The sequence below is a fragment of the Mus caroli genome, unplaced genomic scaffold, assembly GCF_978045245.1.
Source record: "Mus caroli unplaced genomic scaffold, Mus_caroli_1 scaffold_15, whole genome shotgun sequence".
Taxonomy (NCBI): Eukaryota; Metazoa; Chordata; class Mammalia; order Rodentia; family Muridae; genus Mus; species Mus caroli.
In genome coordinates this window covers 26,233,447-26,259,588 of record NW_028227270.1, presented here as the reverse complement: position 1 = coordinate 26,259,588, position 26,142 = coordinate 26,233,447, and the positions used below count along the sequence as shown (strand labels likewise).

Here is a 26,142-nt window from a genome sequence, read left to right as displayed (position 1 = left end):
AGCAGAGGAGGCACGTGGATTCTACACACTGGGGAAATAAGCTGCTCCTGGCGTTGATAGAGAAGAGACTGCTTGCTTTCCAGATAGTGCCACACAGATATGAATTTACTGCTTCATAATAATCCCGCTACGTTTTATTTTCTAGCCAAGATTGAAAACGACAACTTTGTTGGTAAGTCGCATCCACTCACGGGGGAGAGATGTATTGCACAGCTCAGTGTGGTCTTCTAGCACATTCTGCCCTCCCTGTGCTCCTAGCAGCATTGTGTGGATTGTCTCAGCCTCACATCGACATGCCAGTTCACCCTGGTGAACTCGGAAATGCTCTCCCAAAGCAAGCACATAGGAAATTCTTTTTCTTTTCTTTCTTTCTTTTTCTTTTTTCTTTTTCTTTCTTTTTTTTTTCTTTTTTTTGCTTTCTTTACTCAGTTTAGAACCCAAACCCAGCAGATCTACTCTTATCTTGCCATTTCCTCGAAAGCTTGTCTGATGCATCTAACGAATGTTCTTGACATTGTAGTGAAAACACAGAATAGATATTTCCCTACCAGGGGTGTGGCAAAACCAAAATGAGAGCCCCGGGATGTAGCATTATGTTTCTGAGACAGTTACAGAATCAGTAGCAGACTCAGGATCCATGACCAGCTAGCCACGCCTCTGCGGCCCAGGCTTTGAACCTCTGTGTGCGGCCAGAGAACATCCTGCCATCTCCCGACCTGGTGCGTCGAGTCTTGTACACAGTAGAGATTCAGAGTCTTAATCTTTTATATGTTTTTAAGGCTTTAAAAATAACTTTTATGTCTCTCCCTCACTCGGAGAGACTTGTGTGTGTGCACGCACGCATGTGTTTATATGTGTGTGTTAGGAAGTGTGAACAGAAAAAGCAGAGGTCAGTGTTTGAGCATCTTCTTCAATTCAGCTCCCCTTAATTTTTTAAATCAGTATTTATTTATTTATTTATTTATTTAGTGTGTTCGCACACACCTGTATGTACCATGACTCTCTTGACAGTCAGAGGACAACCACTGAGAGTTAATTCTCTCTTCTCTGTACATGTTCTGAGAATCAAGCCCTGGTTTGTCAGCCTTGGCAGCAGGCATTGCTGCTACTGATTGACCATCTGACTCGCCCTCTCCAGCTTTGCTTATTTATGTTTTTTAGAAAAAGGTGTTTCCCTGAACCTAAAGCTCTGTCGTGCTGTTAGACTGGAATTCCGGTGAGCTCCAGAATTCTTCTGTCTACCCCCCTTACGCTGGGATGCTGTTAGGCATGCGTCACCATGCTTCTGCTAGGATGTTAGGTTCACATCACCATGCTCAGCTTTGTGTGTGGGTCCTGGGGATCGGAGCACAGGTCCCCATACATGTGTAGCAAGCACTTTGCTGAGGGAGTGATGTGCACAGCTAGACCCTGTATACGCTCTTGCCTATGTGCATCTCTGACTATCCTGGGCATGCAGCTGCAGGGATAACATTCCAGTCCTTTTTCTGGACCATGTGTTCATACTATGTGTTTTACTTTATTTGAAAGACTAAATACTAATAATCAAGGTGTGATGGTTCATATTATACTCGGCCCAGGGAGTGGCACTATTAGAAGGTGTGGCCCTGCTGAGTAGGTGTGGCCTTTTTGGAGTAGACATGAGTGTGGGCTTTAAGATCCTCATCCTAGCTGCCTGGAAGTCTGAATTTTGCTAGCACCCTTCAGATGAAGATGTAGAACTCCCACCTCCTCCTGTACCATGCCTGCGTGGATGCTGCCATGCTCCCACCTTGATGATAATGGACTGAACCTCTGAACCTGTAAGCCAGCCCCAATTAAATGTTGTCCTTTATAAGACTTGTCCTGGTCCTGGTGTCTGCTCACAGACTTAAAACAAAAACTAAGACACAAGGATATTTTTGTTTCATTTTAAGTATATCAAATACAATCAATTCAAAGTTCTAGACCACTGTTTTCAGTTCTGGAGAAGCAGCTATAAAATAGTAGCTAAATGTTGCAAAGGATATATCATATTGGAAAGGACAGAAATACAATGTAGCTTTGAGATGTTGTGACAAAATTTGACTGCTTAGCATGTGTAACATATGTATGCCTGCATTGCATAATGTAAAATCTTATCAGAATGAAAACTTCGGCTCATCAAAAGCCAGTTATGAAAATGAAGGAAAGAGCCACCAACCAGGATAAATTTCTTTTTAAATGTTGAAGAATTTGTAACAATTACATATAATGAATTTCTTTTGGGTCTGGGAAGGTGGATCAGTGGGTAAAGTGCTTGTAAAAATATAGATGCCTTGAGGTTGCATCCTCAGCGCCCATGTAGAAGCTAGTCTCTGCAGCTCAGGTCTACAGCTCCCCGGGGCTGGGTGGCAGGGAGGAGCGCATCTCCCACTCAGTCTAGACAAACTGGTGAGCTATATCCTAGAGCATAAGGTGGAGACTGGCAGAGGAAGACACCTGACATACTCCAGAGGCCTCCACATGCAGAAGCATAAGTATGTCCACCCACACCACATGTGCATACATGCTTACACCACACACACACACTTCTTCAGCACAACGTCTTTGAAAAATTAACGCAGTCTAAAAAATGAATAGAAGATTTAACCAAATAACTGAAATAAATATTTCAGTATTTAACCAAATATTAAAATAGCCAAAAAGCAAACGAAAAAGGTTTTCATTGGTCATAGAGAAACATAAATCTCAACTACAGTTGTCTAAGTACCTCATCCACTAAGGCAGGTGAATTAAAGATGCCCAGCAGTGTTCTGGGAGTAACTGAAGTCTCCCATGCCTTGTAAAAGTGGAAAATGATGCAACTTTGTTAAGGTGGGGAAATACCTTTAACAAAGCCAGTTGTTTTTCTCAGTGCTGATAACACAGGGCCATATCTGCTCAGCCAGTGTTCTGCTGCTAAGCTCCGTTTCCAATCTGGGGGCAGGGGAGGAGAAAACACTAAACATATCTTGTTCTTGAATTTGTTAGGCAGATTTTAAAATTGCAGATTTGAAAAGGAAGAATGAATGATCACATGATTTTATGCATTAAAAATCCCAAGGACCCCATAAAAAGGAAAGACCGTATGGGGGGCTGGCAAGATGGTTCAGCAGCTAAGGGGGATTGCCGCTAAGTTTGATCCCTGGAACCCACACAGTGGGAAACTCCTAAAGTTGTCCCCTAGCCTCCATATGCAACACCATGACACCTGAAGACTCTCTGGTCAAGTAAATAAATATTTTAAGAGGATTGTATGAGCTCATACAGGAGTTCAGCAAGGCTGTGGGCATTGAGACTCCCAAGACCATCTTCAAAACTAAGAATCAAGGTGGTGACAGTGGCTCACTTCACAATTTTAAAATTTCTCATAAAGAGTGTGTGTCTGAGTGTGGGTGTGTGTATGTGGATAGAGAACCTGCAGAGGCCCGAGCCATTGCACCACGGCCCTGCAGCTGGAGTTATGTGTACTTGTGAGCTGCCCAGCATGGGTGCTGGGAACTGAACTCTGGGTCCACCGCAAGGAGCTGATACGCCATCTCTCAGCCTCCTGGTTGGTAGCCAGTGTTTGTCAAAGGTGCCAAGACAATGCAGCAGCAAACTGCTGATTTTTTTTTTTTAACTAATGTTGCTGGGACAACGGGGCAGCTCACCAGAAAGGATGGAGCCAGGTTCCTATCTCCCACTGCAAGGCTAATTCAAAATGGATCATACTGCTGAAGAGAAAGGGTGAGACCACAGAACACTTGAACCAGGGCAGGATTACCACCCAGGACTTCAGATTCGGCAGGAGATTCCCCAGTACAACATCAAAAGACACCTAATGATGAGAAAAAGAGTCAGAAGGAGGCTTACAATATACGTTTTGAATAAAGTTTATGAACATTCAAGGAGAGCATGAATCCTACAAATGGACACGCCTAGATGAAGGGTGAGTATATAACAACAGTTACAGTGTTCAGAAGGAAGGAAGGGAGTTAAACAAGGGGATAAACCAAAGGCTTAAACAGTGTCTGCAATGTTGCTTCTAGGGGAAATGTTCTCTGAAACAAACAGGGCATAATGTTAATATTTGATAGAAGCGAGTAAAATAGTTTATGGTTGGCAAATTACATTCTTAGAAGAACAATATATCCTTATCATGAGCCTTTATTGCCAACGCAGCCCAGAGCAAATGGAAGTGAATGAGATGGACGTAAGCCTGAATTTGTCCCCCAGGAAGCATTGTGGAAATGGCTTTGGGATGAAACCCATAATATCAGCCCCCTTCTTTTTCTCTGCTTTGATTCAAAGCTGGAGTTCAAAGTGTGTGCCCTTAAACGATTACTGGAATTTTCCGCTTGCTCATATTCTATGCAAATAGCTGAGGCTGGTGTTTGTTTTCCCCTTTGCTCCTAAATCTGTTTCCATCAAAATCCCCCAAGCTAAGCCTCTTCCTTTTGTTTTCTTTTCCCTAAATCTGTCATTCCTTTCAAACAACTACAAACCATTATTTTTCTTTCGCTCATAACTAGCATGTGTCTAGTTCAGTTTTTGCTATCATCTTCTCCCTGGGTGGGGTGCCTGCATCTTCATACATCCCGAGGGCAGCAGAGGCTTCCAGGGGCTGACAAGCTATGAAGCAGAAGCACACTGACTCAGGGCCAAGGGCTGCTGCATGCACACAATTTAAGCTGTGGCCTCCCTTCCTTTAAGCTTCTGTGGTGAAGAAGGTCCAGGAGGAAATGGACTGAGGCAGGCACAGCTACTAAGTGGTCAGTGCTAGAGCTGGCCAGCACTGCACATGCTACTTGCTTAAGTCACAGGGGACACAAAAGAAGAGTGTCTGTCTGTCCATCTGTGTCTGTGTCTGTCTATCTGTGTCTGTGTCTGTCTGTCTGTCTGTCTGTCTGTCTCTCTCTCTCTCTTTTTTAGACAGGGTTCCTCTAAGTAGTCCTGGAACTCACTCTGTAGACCAGGCTGGCATTGAACTCACAGAGATCTACCTGTCTCTGCCTCCTTAGTGCAGGGATTAAAGGCATGTGGCACCACAACTCAGCATTTATTTATTTATTTATTTATTTATTTATTTATTTATTTATTGTTTTAAAGATGTACTGTTATAAGTTTGATAAGTAACTATTTTTTAATGATCTTGGGTGACACCATTACCCAGCATTTATTTATTTATTTATTTATTTATTTATTTATTTATTTATTCATTCATTCATTCATTCATTCATTGTTTTAAAGATGTACTGTTATAAGTTCGATAAGTAACTATTTTCTAATGATCTTGGTCCCTGGATTTTCATAAGAAGAGCAGCTGAGACTGGTTTTTTTTCTTTTCTTCTTTTCATCATCTAATTTTTTATTTATTTTACTAATTAATTATTTTTTTAGATTTGTATATAATCACATTATTTATCCCTTCCGTCTCCCTCTAAATCCTTCCATATACTCACCTTGCCCTCCTTCAAACTCATGGCCTCTCTTTTTCATTAATCATTGTTACATATTATTACTGTTAGGTCCCAAGTGGGCACCCAGTCCTCCAAAGGACAGTGCCACTGATAATGTGGTAAATGACAGCTCAGGCTTGGCTCTGGCTGGGTCAACAGAGGATAAACAAAAGCCTAAAACCAGCACTGCTCAGAAACTTGTGAAGCAGGTTTCTGTTTGTAGAGAAGAGCCATTGCTTCCCTTGTCTGCCTCTCAGCCCATAGGCAGCTAACTTCTCCAACACACACCTGCAGTCCATATCAAAGTCCCTCCGCTAGCTCTCAGGCTCTTCTGGCCCACAGCCCCCTCAGCTCCCAAGTACTCTAACTTCCAATTCCTGCTTACTGGCCTCCTTCTGCCACAATGTAAGAACTAGCAAGGCTCTCCCCACCCTTTGCTGTTCTCCCTGTCCCATTCCCCTCCAAAGCCACAACAGAAAAATCGGTCCAGTTGGGTGGTTTCCCTGATGGCCTTGCTTACAGTTAATCATTATGTATGCTTTCAGGGCTGACCATTGATAACCAGTTGGTAGGCTCTTCCCAGAGAAGACGATCTCTCCACTCTCAGGCTCTCAGCACTCCTTGGTTACCCATAGTTCCTTGTGTAGGGTTGAGGCCTCATGGGCATCCCTCAGGCCACCTGGGCACGCCTATTGTCCTCATTCTTGTTGGTGAGGTTATATGGTGTAGCTTCTGACAGTCCTAGGAGACACACTCTCAGAAAAGCCTAGTTCCTCAGGCTCTTACACCCCCTCTGCCATTTTATTAGTGAATTACAGAAGAGAATAGTTCAGCTATCTTTATTTATCAACAAAGATATTGATTTACAAAAAAAAATTACCTACATAATACTGTATCTACATCATTTCCACTCCTAAACAACGGTACCAGATGACATCACCGAGCATCTGTGAGAAGCAGAGTGTGTTCTACGATAGCGTGCAAGGCAGTTTTGTTGCACTGGTAATTCTCAGTGAGAAAGGAAATCGCATCCAGAGGAAGGAAACCATGTATACCGACTCATACTGCTGAAGAGGTCAGTCAGAGTCACACCCAGCAAAGCCATGCCCTTCAACACACATCACCTCCTCCCTCTCTGTAGAGCTGCTCTTCCCCACGATCTACTGGACAGTTCTATTCATTACTTTATACTCAAAGTAGGGTGACATGTAAGCCCTCAGAAGCCAATCTAAGTTCTGAAGAATGATACTGATAAACACACACAGAGCATACACACTTAGGTATGTATATATGTATATATACATAAGTGTGCGTGGGGGGTGTGGGGGTGGGTGGGTGGAGTGGGCAAAGATGGCTACCTGTTGTTAGTTCGGAAGACTAATCAAACACTACTCTTAAGCCATGAGCTCCGACAGCAACGCCCCTCCAGAGGGATAGAGACATACCTGAATAGGGTCCTGTGTCAGTCTCATGGGCCCGATGCGCACCTCTGCAGAAGACACCTGCTAAATAAAGAGCAGCATGTGAGAAATGTCACCTCTTCAGAACATGGACCCTAAATCCTTCCTCACACAGTAGAGAACATTATGCTAACTTATTGACCCGGAGACAAGTTAGGAACCATCCTATACAATCTACCCAGTTATGAGAATCTATACACCGCATGCACTGGGGATATCAATAAGGCTATATCTCAATGGTAAGTAACAGCACTGGGAACATCTATAAGGCTACATCTCCAATGGTGATTAGCAGGATTTGGGGTTATTTTTTTCTTCAGGCCCAAGACTTTTATAATAAGCACGAGCTCTTTTGTTGGCAAAACAATTATATGGTTATTTATTGAGCACCTACTATGTACTAGGTACATCATGATTATAGCTATACTATATTATTATCCCTATGGATATTCTGAAATTCCATGGAACATGCTAGAATACAACTGCTGATTCAGGGCTATACCCGCACTGTTATTTTTATGAGTTTTGGCATGAGGAATGAACAGCTAATTCTCTCACCAAAGTGTTCTGTGTATACTACCTCCACCTCAGTGGAATTCCTCAAGGGGACACAGGGATACCATACCAGGACCATACGAGGTTAGCCTAGGCTCCCTGAGTGAGACTGGAGCTCTTTGGTGTCATGAGCTCATACCACCTCCTTGCCTCTGGCTGCAGCGGAGAGCAAATGCATGTTTCACGTTTAATTACTTTACGTGGATTTCCAAAGATGACTTTTCTCCAAGTGAATTTGGCTGAAGGTCTTTGCCTCACCTTTATAGATCCAATTTTGTTTTTCTCTAAGTGGCTGTGGTCGTTTGCTACCCGGAAGCTTACCCTACTTGAAACACACCATCTTGGCCCCTTGTCTGTGTGAAGGGGCATCAGAATTCATGTGACCAGGGATGGGGCAATGACCCAGAGCTAGAGGAGGCTTGACCCGGTAAAAAAATAACAATAAAAGTACAACTGTCTGTGCTGGGGATGTAGCCAGTTGGTGGAAGTCTAGGATACATGAAGCCTTGGGGTCTAGAACTACCCAAATGGGCACAGCAACTAAGGGCCATCCCCGGCTACCTAAGCCTGAGACCAGCCTGGGGTACATGGGATCCTGCCTCAAAATCCAAAACTACATAACAACAACAAAAAACACAAGTAGGATTATAAATACTTTAGAAGATCCAAAGTATTTCTTCCTAACTCTGAGCTCTCAAGCTGCACCTCCCTGTCCAAAGTGTGCCCTATTATTTTCTCAGTTGGTTATATTTTCACTTCAGATCTTGCTGTTAGGAAATATGGCCAGTAGTGAACAAAGACCCAAGAGAAGGCTCTGCATGTAAAAGCCCTCCCAGACAAGCCTAATGACCTGAGTCTGATCCTGAAACTAAAATACAGATGGAAGGAGAGACCTCCCTCCACAAAGTTGTCCTCTGACCCCCACTTGTGACCCGTAGCACTCACTGTAAGTTGCTACACACACACACACACACACACACAAATAAATAAATAAATAAATAAATAAATAAATAAATAAATAAATAAATAAAATAAAAATAGAGTATCAAAGGGACAAAATAAAAAGAGCTTGCTTTGGGAGGCTAAGAGACTAATGGGAAGGTACCTGCAGGAAGGACTTGAGGTGCCCCCACAAGAAGAGAATTTGCCCCTATTTGATGCATTGTCCCATATACTTTGGCAAGTCTGTGGCCTGCCAGTCTTCCTCAGTGATGAGGCAGCTAGTTTAAAATCCAGCAGCAAACAATGTGATGACCATGAACCTCTCTGTCCCTCCCAGGCATTGTGCTAAGGTAAGGTCTTAACAGAGGACCAAACAATAGTCAATGATGGACACTGCCATTTTAAAGGTGACACTTATGCTAGAAGATACTACTTCCTGTCTGAAGACAGGAGAGACCACAGCTTTCTCATTCAGCCAGAGGTCTTCAGCCACATCTACACTTTGGCCTCTCCCTGAGCCAACTCGGCAGGAAGCCAGACTAAATCTCTGTAAGAGGAAAGCAGAGCCAGGTCCTGTCCAGGTCTCTAACTGTCCCTTACTTGTCTCCTTCCGGCTCCTTTTCAGTCAGTGTGTTCCTACACGGGTTTGTTGCTCTACCTCCAGCTTGGGTGCCTCAGTTTACCAGTTCCTCTAGTAGCTGTGACCCACACTTCACTTTGTATCTCTTGTCCAGTCTTTCGTAGTCTATGCTCTGGGTCATTTGACCTTGGCCTCAATACCCAAAAGAGGTCAGCTGTCTCAACAGAACCTGGCACTGGTCCTTGCTGGCTCTTTGGGATATCCCAGGCAGTAAAGGGCAGCTGCAGTACTTTGCAAGGCTCTGTTTCAGGATTCAGTAATTCATCACACAAGTGCAGATGACCGTGTGGCCAAGCCAAGACTCTAAAGAGTGGTCTTTGAGTAACTGAAGATGTGCAGGTGTGTAAGTTAGCTCAGCCTACAGGAACTGGGCACATCTGCCAGGGACAGAGAAGCCAAACCAGGCATAAGACCACAGCTCACAAAATCCTATTGCTCAGAGAGAGGAAAGGATGGGGCCAGAGGGTGATGGATAAATTTGAGGCCACTTCAACCACATACATGGCTTCCCCAGTCAACTAATGATTGTAGTGCATGCTTAATCACACTGTACAGCATTTGCTATGTCAGACATTTGCATGTAGTCATGTAAGTGTGAATGAGCATGTACCCATAACTACATGCTTGTCAGCAGGGCCGTCAGCTCCCTTTCAGGCGAAGTTAGTTCTCTAGGGAAGATAATAAAGAGTCCTATTTTTAATATTTGCTGATTTTGCCAATGGCCATTTTCAACTTGGCCATAGAGCTTGGCTATGCTGGCGTAAAAAGAGAGCTCTCCTGACTCTACACCTGGGAATGCACTGATCCTCCTATGAGGGTGGATGGGTGGTGAGCTCCTTCAGTCTTTACTAATTTGCAAATATCCATTGCTTGTTTTTATTTGATAGGTTAGCTGCCTGAGGATAGAATCCTGCCTGAGAGATATTCTCCCTTAGACTTTCCAGTTGAAACAGAAGAGATGACTCTTGGGGGAGATTAAATAAGCATTCCTGAAGGCAGGCAAGCCCTAAAAAAGGAACAGGAGAGAGTAGGTTGAGGAGACTCTGGTCACGGAGCAGCCTACGCACGGGCAGGAAGGCAAAGGAACTCCTGGGGCAAGGGACACAGTGTTCAGAGTGGCTGTATTACAGTGTATGAAGGGAAGAATGGGGCATCCCAGGGTGGAGCCCTTCCATTCTGGAGGCAACAGTCACTGTCGGGATTCCAAGTCACCATGATCATGTGAGTGACAAGAAAAACCGAACCTTGGGCTTGCCCACTTCCTGAACAAACGAGCGCAGAGATTTAACAAGAGCAACACAACCCAAAATATCCCTGAGCAAGAACTTCTAACAGAGTAAAAACCGAGTGGGAAAATCCTCCACCAGTAACCAAGATGGAAAAAAGGCAGGGAGGAAAGAGACGGTTTGGCTTCCCCGCAACAGAAGCCAATACCAGCATATTACCCTAAAGTCCAGCATGGGTGTGTGAGAGAAAGCACTGCAGAGTCACCTGTCATGGCGCTACCTTCTCTGGTATTGATTGGCACAATCCTCCGTGGTTTCTGCTCCTGGGATCTTGGTGAGCAACTTGGCATCAGGTTTTTTACAGCTGTGCTCTATCTAATGAGAAGGAAGCTGAGACCCAGGAATGAATGCCCTTCCCACCTCCCAGGGCCAGCAGCTTGTTTATCCTTTCGTTCTGCCCTGCTGTCTGCCCTGATGTTTAATAGCACTTAATCATCTCAAGATGCCCCCGACCACCATCGGTCCTCAGGACAACATGATTCTTTATTCTGAGCGCTCGGTGAACAGAGCTTGTATTGCCTCTGCTCTTTGAATGGACCCCATTCACTCTGCAGCTTCCAGGCAGGCCCCAGCATGAAGCATGTGGGACATCATGATGAGCCTGGGAAGACATAGTTCACCTTGGGACCTTAGGAACTCTATTTCACCTTGAGTACCTCATTTTGATAACTATGTTCATCACTTCCAGATACCCTCTACTTCCTTCTGTCCCCTCAAACCATGGCCTTCCTGCCAGCTCTGCCATCACACGAGCTGCTAACACTTTGCTGGCTTTGAGATGGCTGTTTGCTCTGCAGCGCTTCCTGGCATCTCTGATAACCTGCACACCTTGGAGGCTTCGAGGTCAATGGGAGGCCTATGGTTCTATCCCCTTCTCACTTCTGTCTCTGGCCTACATGTTCTGCATCTCCTTTTTATATAAGAAGCCTCTTTACATGAATCAATTCCTGCTTCCAACTCTGCAGGGAGAGAATCAAAGGGCAGGTCCCTAACAACAGTATGTTTTATCTCTGGGTTGAGAGGCTAGAGTAGACTCTGCTGAGCTGACTTGCCTGTCACAGAGGTCCCACCCCTCCCACAAACTGTTACATGCACATAACCCACCAATTATGGCAGGTGTGGTGTAGACCTTTCCATAGCACGCTTCCAAAGCACAGGCTGCCTATCACTCAGGCAAGAGCAAGATACTTGAAAAGTTATGCATGCAAAACAATATTCCTAAGTTATAGCAAAGACAACACAAGTTCTTTATGGTCCAGTATTTGTTAACATACATAGGAGGAAAGCGAGGCAAAGCCAAGGAGGCTGGGCCAGCATTCTTGTTTTAGGCCCTAATGCTTCGGGTGTTAATTTTCATAATTAATTTCATAGTATGTTTATTGGATGAACATAAATACAGAAATATTTTCTCATCAAAAGATATAATCATTAGAAAGAAGATTAAGTCATTTGACTTTAAAATTATAATTTCTATTCACTGAAAACTATAACAAAGACCAAAGGAGGTAGTCCCTGGAAAGATAAAACCTAAAATAGAGAAAAATCCACAAATATTAGTAACTAGAATATATAATTAAAAGTTTTAGAAATGTAAATAAAAGGTAACCAAGAAGAATATCAGACAAAAGATTTGAAAAAAAAATTTCCCCAAGAATGGAAACCCAAGCATAACAAGGTGCGTGCCTCCATAGTAAGCAGGTAAAAGGAAGACTTTAAACTATGATGTGATACAAGTATACACCCAAACATTTCAATACTCAGACTGGTTAAGACAGTGGGCAGCTACCTCATGGGCAGTCAGCAGTCCCCATAGCCAAGCCTGGGCATTGCTGATAGTCATGGTTCAGATACTTTGATAAAGCAGTTTGGGGATTTCTACTGAAGATTAAGAAGTGCTCGTTCTACAGCTCAGCCTTCTAAGCCAGTCTTCCAGGGGACACCAAGAGACATTTACAAGATCTTTGTAATCAGCATTAGCTATAAAAACATTTACAAACAGCCTGATTCACAATCCATTAACATCTATCAGTAGGTAAACAGGATACCGCACACACGGCTATCAAAATGAACTGACCTTGACCGCCAAGTCAAAATGAAAGAAACACACAAGGAAACATGGCCTTAAAAGATGAAGACATGGTGGCTTCAAAAGAGTAAATACTTCAAAGTACCATTTAGATAAAATGTCTATGCATTTAAAGCAAAGCATATATAAAAATAGAGCATACAACTATATTGTGATGACTCAAATACCAACATGGTCTCAGTGAAGGTGGGTGGTTCTATGACAAGACAAGGCAGGGATGCAACACCATATAAATATTCTACATATACTATTTTGTTTCCCAGTCAAGTCTTTTTTTTTTATATATATAAAATACTATTTTAAGGATGCAGATAGTTTCTCTGAAACTTGGTACAATAAAATAATAGAAAATTGGCTAAGATTCCTTGCTAGAGATGTGTGGCTGCTCTTTGCCGCCATAAGACACAGGGATGGGGGTTGGACTGATGATTCTCCATGTGCATCATCTCCTGAGATGGTTACAACAATGTCACAGTCCTATCATTCGCCCCTTGTCATAGCTGAAGGAATTCAATCTATAGGAAAGGGTGGGCAACTCACCCAACGGGGTATAGCTGAGATTGACATCTAAGCTTGTCTTGGTGGGAAAGCCGTGCTCTTCATAATGGATTTAATTATTCTTCAGTTTGTTCCAGAATGATCTCTAGATGATATATCATTATTATGTGTGTGTGTGTGTGTGTGTGTGTGTGTGTGTGTGTGTGTGTGTGTATAAATGCAAAGTGGCTCATTGGTGAGATGTAAAAGACTGGCTGAGAAATACTGAGTTTTAGAAGCACAGCTTGCTCTGACCAGTGTGGACACTTGCCACCAAGAGCCCACCCATGAGATCGAGCTGCCAGGGCAAACGAAGAAGTGATGCACCGACCACACCATGTCACCTCTCTATTCCCACTGAGGTTGTTGCTGCTGGTGAGTCTTGGCAAACGATGGAAGAGGAAGATGCTACATTTCACGAGCCTAGAAAATCTCCTCAATCCTGGATCAGTAAAAAGATACACACTGAGGTCACCCAGATGCCATCTTGGTCAAACATCAGAAACTTGTCCAGCATGGTCTGACGGAAGAGCCATTTCCCATATGAATATCCGATGGAAAAAAAATCATACAGTACAGCCATGCTATTTACTGCATGTGGAAAGAAGCCAGCTTGATATTGATCATACATTAGAATGAAAACTAAAAGTCTAAATGATAATCCACAAAATGACAAGTGCCTAAGGCAGGCCAGCAGTGGAGTTATCTTCTGAGGAGAAAAGGTATATCTAACTGTACTGTGATGTGTCAGAAAGCTGTCCATCACACACACCAGTACTGAGGTACAAAGCCCCCATGTGTTCCACAGTTCTCATGCAGAACCCCTAGGCTGAGTGTGAAGACAGGCTCATCCCATGATTCCAAAGAGCAAACTCAGTCTGACCTGGACAGAGCAGGAAGTCCAAGGCAATGAGTGAAACGTGACATCTCTTAACCAGCTTCCTTCCTTTTATTAGAGACACAGCTGCTAATAGACATGGCTGGATGACTTCAAGCTTGTGACATTACACTGTATATCAAAGAACAAGCAAAGAACAGTCCATTTCTGATTACTTGAGATCCAATTCCTCAGAATGTAGAAAATCCTGAGTATTTTCATTTCTGGTCTAAATCTGTCCTGCCAGCCACCCCTGATGATTTCCTTTCTTCTGAACACTAACTGCAGTGGAGAGAGGCTGGGAGGGATAAAATGCAAACCAGTCCATCTTACTCCGTGGTCAGCAGCTCTGGTAAACAGAGTTGATGGGCAGGGAAAGAAACCATCTGCTAAAAATGAGCTTGGAGATTTCCTGTGGATTTCAATTACCCATGCTGCCTCTGTCTTCATTGTTACCATTGATAAGTTAGAGCTGTCTTGGAGAACCAAGAGTGAAATGTCTTCCATAGTTGACTGCAAGATAACCTCACAAGAAGGGCTCAGTGACCCTGAAACAGCACTGGACTCTAGGTCACATCTGGTTCCCCACTGAGCATCCAACCACACTTCCTGTCTGCACTCATGCGGGATGAGCCACAGCCTGCAGCCAGTCCATGTGGACACCAGGGGTGATGTGTGTGTGTGTGTGGAGTGCTGGTTCCCATGGAAAGATTAATTTATTGAAATGAATCCTATTTTAAAACAACCCTTGTGGAATCATCTGCAAAATGCAAATGCCCACTTTTTTGAAAATGTTCTTGCTTAGCTAAAATAACCACATTTCTACACATGTACACATCCTAAAGACATAAAACCTAAGTAAACAGCTAAGTCCTCAACAATTGTGGAAAGTTAGCAAAAATGATAGAAGCCCCCTCCCCCCAATCCTGCAGGAATTCTCCTGGGAAGGACCCCAGGGATGAAGACCCAGTACGCAGCCTCTCTTTCAGCTAACACACATAGAAGACAACCTCCCATCATGCCTTAATCACGTGAAACCAGGAGACAATTCCCATTATCCCATTGCTTCCTTATAGTATTTTAAAGATGTAGGGAGGAGGATGTGGGAACGCCACCAACAGAGCAGACTATTTACAGATGACACTGGTGCTGAGGAAGGGCTGTGATGACAGCACCAACCCCATTTTCCAGAATCCCAAGGAGCTGGAAACAGGGTGCAGATGAATGCACTCATTGATGGAGAACAAACAAACTCAGAACGCTCCCAAAGTACAGCGGAGGGGTGAGTGAGTCCCAAAAGACCACTTTATGTTTGACCAAAGTACATTACTCTTTTAAATTGGTTCCAGTTTGCAGCCAGTCGTGCTTGGATCCATTGAGATCTCTTGGCAGGAAAACAGGCTGGCTGTATGCCTTTGTCTGGACCAGTGGGGAGGGCCTGGCTCTCTTTTGTTTCTGCTCTGAGGTCTATTCACCTGCTTATTCCCATGTGCCTGGGGTTCCACTGTCTGTACACACAGCATTAAAATGTTTCCTTCTGAGAGAGAGGGAGAGGGAGAGAGGGAGAGGGAGAGAGGGAGAGGGAGAGAGAGAGAGAGAGAGAGAGAGAGAGAGAGAGAGAGAGAGAGAGAGAGAGAGAGAGAGAAGAAGAAGAAGAAGAAGAAGAAGAAGAAGAAGAAGAAGAAGAAGAAGAAGAAGAAGAAGAAGAAGAAGAAGAAGAAGAGAGAGAGAGAGAGCGCGCAGTGCCAGACTCTGATCATGCCTCAGTGTCTAGGAACTTGACTTCACATCTCTTGGATTTAGCACTGAGAACACCCCTGGTCTACGCCACCATATGTGTGCGTGTGAACTGATGACCTAACCAGACTGTCTCACAAGCTACTTGCTCACAATTGTTAAGTTCTAATCTCCTGTAATACCATGGGCAGGTTGCAGGTAGCCACTGTAGTAAGAAGCTTAGGCTTTGCTAAGGCAAACAGGGGTGTAACATTGTTAGGTTGGCAGTTAGCTGATTGTTGTGGTGGAGATGTGGACAGACCACTGAACCAGGACAGAAGGACAGAGATCAGAAAGAAACTACTGCTGTTTTCTTGCTTCTCAAAGGGCACTCTCTGAATCCATAGCATGACCATTATGGATCTTAGAAATGGTATTGACTTCACAGACAATCATGTCTTTACCAGGGTTAGGAGGCTGAGGAGAGGCAGAGCAATAGGTACATATAAGAAAATGGGAATAGGCTCATTTCCCACAGAGCAAAGATAATGGAGTTTTGCCCTAGGAGCATCCATCTACACAATTCTCAAGCAATGAATCAATAATGACCATCTCCAGAAATGGTCAGGATATCATTTTCATAAAATTCAATACATACTGAAAACTTCCTTTATTACCATTCTCTCCACCCTTTGTCCCCCGCTATCTTCTCAAGGGCCACTGGTTTCTGTTGGGGAATCATTGTGGCTCTAAAGAAGACATGTGGATACTTACAAGCAGAGCTAAGCATTTCATTTTCTTGGATATGGCCATCAGCTAGCACTAGTCAGCTGACTTAGAAATATACACTCACTGCTTCCCAAAGAAGTCATATTGCTTATGGCTTAATACCACATGAGGATGGAAAGAAATTGGAGCAAGGGAAAGATCCCCACACCCTTCACAACGTCCATCAAGTCACCAGATCAAAGCCTCGCTAGGAGCTATGTACTCCTCTAGATAGTCTCACTCAGTGAGCCAATAATTTCCCATTTCTTTTATTTTCTCCTCATTAACTCAAAACAAAATCCCAATGAAGCAAGTCAATTCTCTTGTTGGTAATATAAAGAGCTCTGGTGATGTCTGTCTCCAAGGAGGAGAACAGACCGCACATCCCATTTGTGGAGAATGGATCATACAAACTCGTGTTAGGTTGGCACATGGCTGCCTTAAAGCAGGAATATAAACAACCTCAACTCAAATGACAGGATTCCATAGTGACATGGGAGCAGGTGTGCTTATGTGCACCTGACTTCATGAGAGCTGGGAGTCTGAACAGAGGCTGCAACACACCTCATTCCAGCCAGCTTCCCTGGCCAGGGCTCCAGTCAGGGAGCTAAGGAGTGACACACTAAAAAAGAATCAGAGGATGCTCATCCAAATGTGTTATCTGCAGTCTTGTACTTACTTGATGTTCAGTTTGGCTAGAGAGTAAATAACTGCCTCACTCTTCAGTAACATTACGAACATGTTTCTCCACTGTCTGTGCCTTAAAACATTGCTATCATGGTCTGCTGTCAATCTGGTTTTCTTTCCCTTATAAATTACCTGGTTTTTTTTTCTGGCTCTCCAAATGATTTGTTTATGTTACAACTGTTTTTCCTCGAATATATATTTGTTGGGAAATGGTTCTAATGCGTTATCTTAATTCCAGCTTCCAACAGCTGCCCTTCCAGATGCTGAGGGTCCCTGCCTCCAGCTGCCTTTGATTGGTAATAAAGAATTGCTGTACAGCAAATGGCTGGGCAGGAAGGTGGAAGCAGGACTTTTAGATTGCATAGGCAGGGAACTGAAGGAGGAGAAGAACCAGAGAGTCACTATGACTCCAAGGCAGAAAGATCAGATTTAAGAGCTGCAGGAGAGACATCATTAAGCAATATAGGAAGAAGGAAAAGCGGCCCTATGGTGGGGGAGGGCTGCCCAGAAGTTAACAGAACAGCAAAGATAAAATATAAATTTAGAAGATGTTAAGCCAGGAATACCAGAGGGGAGTATGTGCTAGCCACGGGGAGGCTTAGAAATGCCTAACCATTGAGCTAGTCAATGCATATCAAAATTAGTTTGTGTGTGTGTGTGTGTGTGTGTGTGTGTCTGTGTGTCTGTGTGTCTGTCTGTCTGTCTTTTATTTGTGAATCCAGAGAGTTCTGGTGGGTGCTAGAGGCTCGATCACCCACTGGGAGGGAGATCAAAATGGATTAGCTATTAACCACTACATATATTAATATTCTTCACACTAATTTTTGCAAGTAAACAATGAGATTTCTTTGTTTTCAGAAACCTAACTTTTAATATATGCGTGTGTGCTGTATACATTGGATACACAAGAGAGGTGTGGCTATTCCCTGTATATGGATATACATTATGCAGTGGATTGCTATAGATCCCCCTTGTTTCTCATCTATCCTCTCAAGCCTTTTCAAAACCATCCCCTTCTTTTCTCACTTCTACTTACAAGGCAATGTTTTCTTTTTAAGAACAGATTAAATACCTTTAATTTATCCCGTGAAAATTTCATACATGTAAGCAATGTATCCTGATCATATCTACCTTCATTTAACCTCTTACCGCCTTACCCCGACACACCTCTCCTCTCTTCATGGCCTCCTCTTCTGTTATTTTTTTCCAACCCCCATTGATTCCAATTAGTGCCCCCTACTGGGACTGGACCAACTGATCTCATTGGCTTGATCTTGAACTGTCACCAGAGCTTCAGTGAGTTCATGACCATACGGAGCTTTTCACGGGACACCTCATCCTCATATTTCTTCCAGCTAGATCTGCATTTCTCAGTGTTTACATTCCCACCTCTCCTAGTCGCTCGCATCTATTACCTAACCTGGGCCTTTCTCATTTGGATTCATGTTTTTATTTATTACTTTTAAACATTTTCCCAATTCCTTCTCTATAATTTTGGGATGTTAGACTGCAGTTTCTTCTTAATTTTCTTATGCCTTCACTGTCTACCCCTTCACTGTAAAACTCTTGGTATCTTAAATCAGCAGTGAACTTTTCTGGGTTGAGTGGCTGTTGCTATGTTTGGGTAAATGCTGAAGACAGTGTTTGGGGTCCTCAGCTCTTGGGGCCATGTGCTGTCATCTGTCTGCACCCACTTTCCCCAGCCAAGCCCTTGCTTCTGCCAGGAGTTCAGCCCTGATGGTTCAGGATTACGAGTTTGTAGAGATACTTTGATACTTAGTTTTACAAAAATGTTGTTCATAAATTGTATGCTTCATATATATCATTGTTTTGCCTATTTCTATGAGATTTATATTATTAATAACAATATGACCCATAAAATACATTGTTGGATTTTATTAAAATTGAGAAAATTTTTAATAAAATTGCCTGATTTGAAAAGAATGAAAGGAAGTGATGTTTTCAATAATAACACTTGCATAATTGGTTGAATATATAAAGAAAAATTAAGTCAGTTCCATATATATATAACCTAATTAATTCTAGATATATTAAGTACCCTTCTGAGCATCTCTTGGTGCCCTTCCTTCAAGAATTCAGCCCTCTCTGGCTCCTTCCCTCTGTGCTGGGAAACACAATGATAATGTTGAAAATTAATATAGGCAAATACAGCATTTAAGTACCCAGGTTTTTACTAAAAAATAATATTAAAAAAAGCAGAGCTGGCTCAGTAAGGAGGATCTAAGTTCAGATCCCAGAGCCCACATGGGGCTGGAGGGTGTCTGTGGTTAGGAGTGCTTCCTGCTCTGGTGAGGACTTGGTTGGTCCAGCACCTACACTGTGGTGCTGACTCCCTGACTCCAGTTCCAGAGGAGCCTGATGCTCTCTCCTGGCCTCCTCAGGCTCACATAATGTAAATACACTCATGCAGATGCACACATACATACACACACATACATACATACATACACACACACATACACACATATATATATATATATACACATGTACACACATACATGCATACATACATACATACATCTCTAAAAAATATCTAGAAATGGTATCTCACACCTGTAATCTTAAAACCCTTGGGAGATAGATAGGGGAGATTGTGAGTTTCAGGCCAGTTTGAGACCCTAACTCTAAAACCAAACCAAATAAGAACAAAGCAGAAAAATTACAAATGGAAGCCCAGGCATGGGAAAGGGTGAGGTGTCTTTCTTCCCTCACCCCTTGCCACCTGTGCAGGTGGAAGAGCTGGCCCTGCCTCTCACTGGCTGAGGCACTCAGGAGAGTGGGCCCTGCACCACCTTGGGCATGACAGTAGAGATGGCCCTGATGGCATAGGGTTGGGTGAACTGGCCCTGAGAGCATGAGAGGAGTGAAAAGCTGGCCCTACCCCTTGCCAGCTACAGCACTGGGTGAGCTAGCCGGGTGAAGTGTTGGAGAGCTGACTCTGGTGGTGTGGGTATGGGAGAGCTGGCAGGCTGACCCACTCAGCTACCCCTAAGGCCCAGATCTAGGGCCTTGAGCTGGCCCACCCCAATATCTGCCCCATCTATAAACTGCTGGAGAGTGTGAAGGGGCCATTCCCACAGATCCAAAACTACAGGATCTCTACAACACAGGGCAACAACAGGATATCTGAGAGGAATCTCTGTAATTATCCAGGATTGACAGTGTAGCAGAAGTCAGAAGCCTCAAACCAGACCAATGACTCATTGCAATAAACGTTTGCAAGTAAAGATGTGTGAACAAGAGGGTATGCTGTGTGACACACTGTGACACACTGCAGCTTCCATGATGAGATGATTTGTTTTTCTTCTGGGAAGCAAGTTTCAAGTGTAAAGGGCAGATATGAAGGAATGAGGAGATTATTCGGGTGGGGGTACATGATATGAAATTTACAAAGAATAAAAACTTAAAATACATGTTAAAAAGCATAATAAATATATAATAGAAAATAAACTTGAGATAAAACACAAGGAATGCATGCTATAAAAAGAATGCGTGCTATTATTCAAATTTGAAAATTTCTAATAAGACAAAAATGAAAAAAGGCAAGCATCCTAATTAAGAATGGGTCAGGAAAGGGACAGCTGACTCACAAAAGTAGCAACAAACAGGCGGTAGCAATTATGTAACAATGCTCAGCCTCTCTAGCAATCCAAAAATGCAAATCAAAACAAGTTAGATTCTACTTTCTGCTCAGCAAATTCTAAGAGCTGTGGTCCTGATAAGGGTCTGGCATCATCCGCCTTTCATTCTCTGCTGGAGGAAAAAGAAAAACTGTCCCATGAACTCTAGATACACTCCATACACCTTCCCGGACCTTTATAACCCAAATGACTAAGAGCCTAAAATGTATGTGGTAGCCTTTCAATTGGGGTCTCCTCCCACAGGTCTTCTCATCCATCTGCCATGATACGTACCACACCATGAGTTGGTCATGATAACTGCACATTACTGAGGGCAGGAGGCCCCTAAAAGATAGATGCCGTGTCCTTCCAACCCCATAGAGAATCAGCAGTGACAGGGTGTTTTCCAGCACCTGTTGCCAGGATCCATCTGCTGCAACCAACACTCATAGACACTTGGTAAGTGGCTGTTTAATACATCGTTAAAACACACGAGAGGTCCCTTGGTAAGTGGATATTTGCTTTGTTCCTTCTCTGAAACTCAGGTTGCTGGAGAACTAAAGCTACCATGTTGCTAATATGTGAGCAGTTTGTGATTCCTTTCTCCCATGTAATACTTGGCGGATGTTGAATCTGTATAACTCACAAGAGTCTCAGCACAGCAGGCCGGCAGCTGATAAGCTATAGGTATTACCATGATGAACCCTCATCCTCCTGACAAACCCTTACTGAGCCCCACACTGAGCCAGGAATAAAAGAGGTGCCTGACATCTGTATTCTCACTTAACAGGCCAGGCCACCACAGCATACACTCTCTTTAACCCACAACCCCAGCATAGTTGAATCTCGAACTGAGGTCAAAATGTCAGTTTCTAAATTACCTAACTTTACCTCACCCCAATGCCACAGAAAACAGGAGTTGCCCTAGTCTCCCTCTCTCACCGTTGCAAAATGCTTCTCCAGAGCTGACCTTATGATGAAGAATGGCTTCCAAGAGTCTGAGAATTAAAACGTTCCTGCGGAGCCGTCTCCTCCAAGCCTGTTACAGATTGTGGAATAAGACCCAAGTAGGTATGGGGCGCGTGTAAGGTCACACTAGTGAGATACAATTGAAGTCTCAGGGCAGACAGAGCAGTAGTTCCTCTTCCCTGCCCTACACTCCCCGACTGGTAGTCACCACAATGCGCTCTCTCTGAAAGCAGAAGCAAGGACTAGCACGCACGTTCTCAGGCTTTTCACGGAATGCAAACTTTGGTGGCCATGTCCTCCTCTGTGAGGATGCTGACAATTCTGAATGTCACAGCTGAGAAGCTGAATAGAGCTTCCACCTACCTCAGGGTAAAGTCTGTGGTTCCTCGGGGAGGAGGCAGCTGGGGAACATGTGAGGCATTCAGTTGTGACGCCCAATGGAGGATAACATGGAAACAGCATTGACTATGAGCCCGAGTGGCCTTCACAAGGGACAAGTTCATCTTTGGTTCAAATTCCATGACTGAATTTCCATTCCTATCCTTCACCCAGCTGCCAGCCAGAAGCAAAGGGGACATCTGTCTGAAAAAGCATGCCTTCATCTTATTTATAATTTTATAAATGTGTTCAATCTGTTGCTGAGAGTTTAATCTGGCCCTCACGACCTCTTGTTAACGGTTGGAAATGGCTTGACCAAAAGACAAGGGAGAAAAAAACTAAAGAGACCTCACAGCAGATTTTCATTCTAGGATTATCGTGTAAAAAGTTTGAAGAAATTATTGTTACTGTGTTCACAAAAAAATTTTTAAAGATGTAAAATGTTTACCAAAGTCTGGGAACTTAAAAAATAAAGCAGAAATGTTATCACTAAAACACACAGTACCTGCCAGCAAGAGCACAAAACCAGGGGGAAATAATTAGATTTTGAGTGTTCTATACTCCCATGGCTGGAAGAACAGTAGAGGTATATACTTCACGTGTTTTTGTTAAGAGCGATTTTATCGTTTCTATTACTTACAAAAGGAATATACAGAGAATATAGCTAACAAGCTATTGGCGTGGGAGAAGGAAACACTTAAATAGATAGGAACCAGAACAATAGAAAAAGACTGAGCCCAGAGAGATGGCTCGGTGGTTATGAAAATTAACTGCTCTTGCAGAGAACAAGACTATGATTCTCGGGGCCCACATCAGGCTCCCAGACACCAACGACTTGAGCTCTAGGGGATCTGACATGCTCTTCTGGATGCTATGGACACTATACTCTCACAAATATAACATGTGCACACACACACACACACAGACACACACACACAAGAAAAGAAACTTTTTAAAATATAGTAGTTAAAACTGCAGGAAATGAATGAGGCAGCATGTAAGCACATTGGACCTAGTGAGTGGAGAACTGGGAACTGGAAAACATCGGAAAAAAAGAGCCAGGGAGACAAACTTGTGGAAAATAGGTGAGAGCAAGAGACATCTAGGAGACTATGTTGGCTGGTTTTATGTCGACTTGACGCTAGCTAGAGTACTTTGGGGAGGGGACTCTTAATTGAAAATGCCTCCATAAGACCAGCCTGTGGGCAAGTCTTTACTGCATGTTCTTAATTAGAGATAGATGGGGGAGGGCCCAGTTCATTGTGAGTAGTGTGGCCCCTGGGCTGGTGGTTCTGAGTTCTATAAGAAAGCAGGCTGAGTAAGCCATGAAGCAGTAAGCAGTGTTCCTTCATGGCCTCTGCCTCGAGTCCTACCTCCAGGATCCTTCCTGGAGATCTTGTCCTGACCTCCCTCAACCATGAACTCTAATCTGTGAAGTAAAATCAACCCTTTTCTGCCCCCACGTTGCTTTGGGTCATACCACACCCCCCCCCCCCCAAGCAATAGAGACCCTAACTAAGACAGGCACACAAAGGGTGTCATATATAGGTAACTGGACTCTCAGAGGGATTTGAAAAAGACAAAGAACCCCATATACTATGTAGTAAAAATAGCCAATAATATTTCAATATTGAAGAAATAAATCAAGGCACAAAGTCAGGAATACTCAGACCCCTACAAAGAATGAATAAAGCAAACAAACAAAAACTAATACCTAACTGCATCATAAGAGACTTCTTGAAATCAAAGTACAAGTAAAAATTGTCCTGTAAATTTTAAAAGGAGACAGGCATGGTGGCACATGCTATAGTCCCAGGACCTCAGAGGATCATGAGTGCAAGGCCAATCTGGGCTACATAGCAAGATCCTATTTCAAAATAATAGTGATGATGATAAAGTCAAGGAGAGAAACCAATTTGGTTTCCAGCAGCAAAAAGCTAGGATGTACAGCTAACTTCGCAGCAGAAACCGTGGAAGCAGAACACAATGAAATGGCATTTTCCGCACGTCAAAGAAAAATGCCTACCAACCCAGAATGCTATACTTTAAAAATGTATAGTTCCAAAGTGACAATACAATTAAAAATTCAGACAAACAAATCTGAAACTGGAGAGAGTTTCTCACTCCTGCCTGACACTTCAGGCAGAAGACATTGTCTCTAGCTGAGGGTTCATGGGTGGAAAAAATTATAACTGTCCCCAGAACCGGTAAATGTATGAGTAAATATTGAGCACTGGATAGGAAACAATGATGATAACATCTGGAGTTATTAAAGGTTTAGAATTAAAATGCCTGCCTGCCAGCAAGAGCACAAAACCAGGAGGAAAATAACTGGAATTGAAATGCTGTATATTCCTGTGTCTGGAAGATGAGTGGCGGTATTTGCATTGGGTTAGTAAGTTAAGGTTGAGTTTGTCGTTTCTATTACTTACAAGAAGAATATGCAGAGAATATAACTAACAAGCTTTTGGAGTGGGAGAATAAAACACTTACATGGATAGAAACCAGGACAATAGAAAAAGACCAAGCCCAGAACAAGTAGGGAAATAGAAATTAAATAGTAAGATAAATGCATTGAATGCAAATATATTACTGATATATTTGATGTAAATGAACTATGTCCCTCTTCAAGTAAGACACAGAAAATTCTTAAATGCCTGCTTATTTACCAACAACATGAGAGACTCCAGACAGGGAATGACCTGAACTGACAAGGCTGAGACTATGGGGAATGAATGAACACACATACATTTGGGAGTGGATGTCTGTTGAATCCTCAAGTGTTGTTTTGTTCAGGTGTTTGTCTTCATCTGAGGTGCGGGGGATGGGGGGCCCTGAAAGCCCTGCCTGGTGGCTTACCGACAATTCCACTAAGCACCTATCTTACTAAGGGACCTAGTAACAGCTTATGTCATCATTTGCCACCATTACATGCCACCAGGTGCAGGTGGTGTGTAAAAGAACTGCCTGCCACCCCATTTCTCTCTCTGTTCCTATGTGTTCCCAGCCAGTCTCTTTTTCTCCCCTTTCTGTCTTTCTCTATATGGCTTCTGTCTATCTGTCTCTACCACTTCAACAGGGTCTGACTCCCCCCTGGTCTGGAAAACCCCCAGTAAACTCCCTTTATACCAAGTCTCTTGCATGGCATGACTTCTCTCAGGGGGCATGGGCCTTTCAGGTACCCACCCACCCCCGCTACCATATTATATTTCATAACAGTGCCCACACGGGCAAGCTTTCTACCACTGAACTTCTCTCCGGCTCACTTGAAGTTCCCTACTTTTCAAGGTTGCCATGAAAACTCAGTCCCAGTGTGACAAGGGGATGATGTGACTCTGACGCTGACCTCATCCATCCTGCTAAGGAACCAGAGATAGAGCCAAGAGCACTCAGAGCTGTGAGAGTGTAGGAAAGAATCTGACCAAAGGGAAGGAGAAACTAAATCAGGTGTAGAAACATCATCCAAATCCTTGGAGGTTCTGGAATCACAGATGTGCAGGGCAGACTCCGAGGAGTCCTGGTTTTAATAGTGATCTGAGCTGTCGACCCACATCAGGTGACAGAATGCTCAAAGAAGGGGTCTAATCTGGTTAATCACCTCCTTAAGTAGAACAAAGAGAAGCAAATCTACACAGCATACCATTCATAATTTCTAATAAATAATTATGATCACTGCCTAAGGACAAAGAAATGCAAGCCCTAAGATGCCCAGCTGCTAGGATTACACACAAGACCTTCAGCACACCTATTATCATTGTGCTAAATGAAATAAAGAAAACTAGGCACATAATGAAATCTCAACTCCAAATAGAAAAATACAAAAAAGAATAAATGGAAATCCACAAGCCAAAACCTACAGTGTTGGAAATATTCCTTGGATGGTTACTAACAACATAGAGATAGCAGACAAAAAAAAAGAAGAAAAAGATTATAAACACAAGGTAGATAAACAGAACTATTTGATCCAGACTGAATACAAAGGGGAAAGGGAGGAGTCAGAATAGCTTCAGCACTTACTTATCTGTGCCTCTGTGACCATCAGCACGCTGTGATCACCACCTCCTGCTCCTTCTGCCCGGCCTGCCCTGCCACTATTGGCTGCATCCACTCAAAGCATGAACCCTATAGCCCTTAAATTGCTTCTTTGCAGGTATTTGGT

At 43.3% G+C, this 26,142-nt stretch overlaps 1 protein-coding gene across 7 annotated transcripts in view; it reads right to left on the bottom strand.

Moving 5' to 3' along the window:
• Pde8b (phosphodiesterase 8B) overlaps positions 1-26,142 on the bottom strand; it is a 237,020-nt gene that overhangs the window by 97,529 nt on the left and 113,349 nt on the right. For 4 of the 7 annotated variants that reach the window (XM_021181135.3, XM_021181129.3, XM_085830904.1 and 1 more), the window contains exon 2: positions 6,887-6,943. In XM_021181135.3, coding sequence (XP_021036794.1) covers positions 6,887-6,943 — 57 coding nt within the window. Of the gene's footprint in view, positions 1-6,886; positions 6,947-26,142 lie in introns of all 7 variants that reach the window. The other 3 variants (XM_021181128.3, XM_085830903.1, XM_021181134.3) reach the window with 1 other exon arrangement.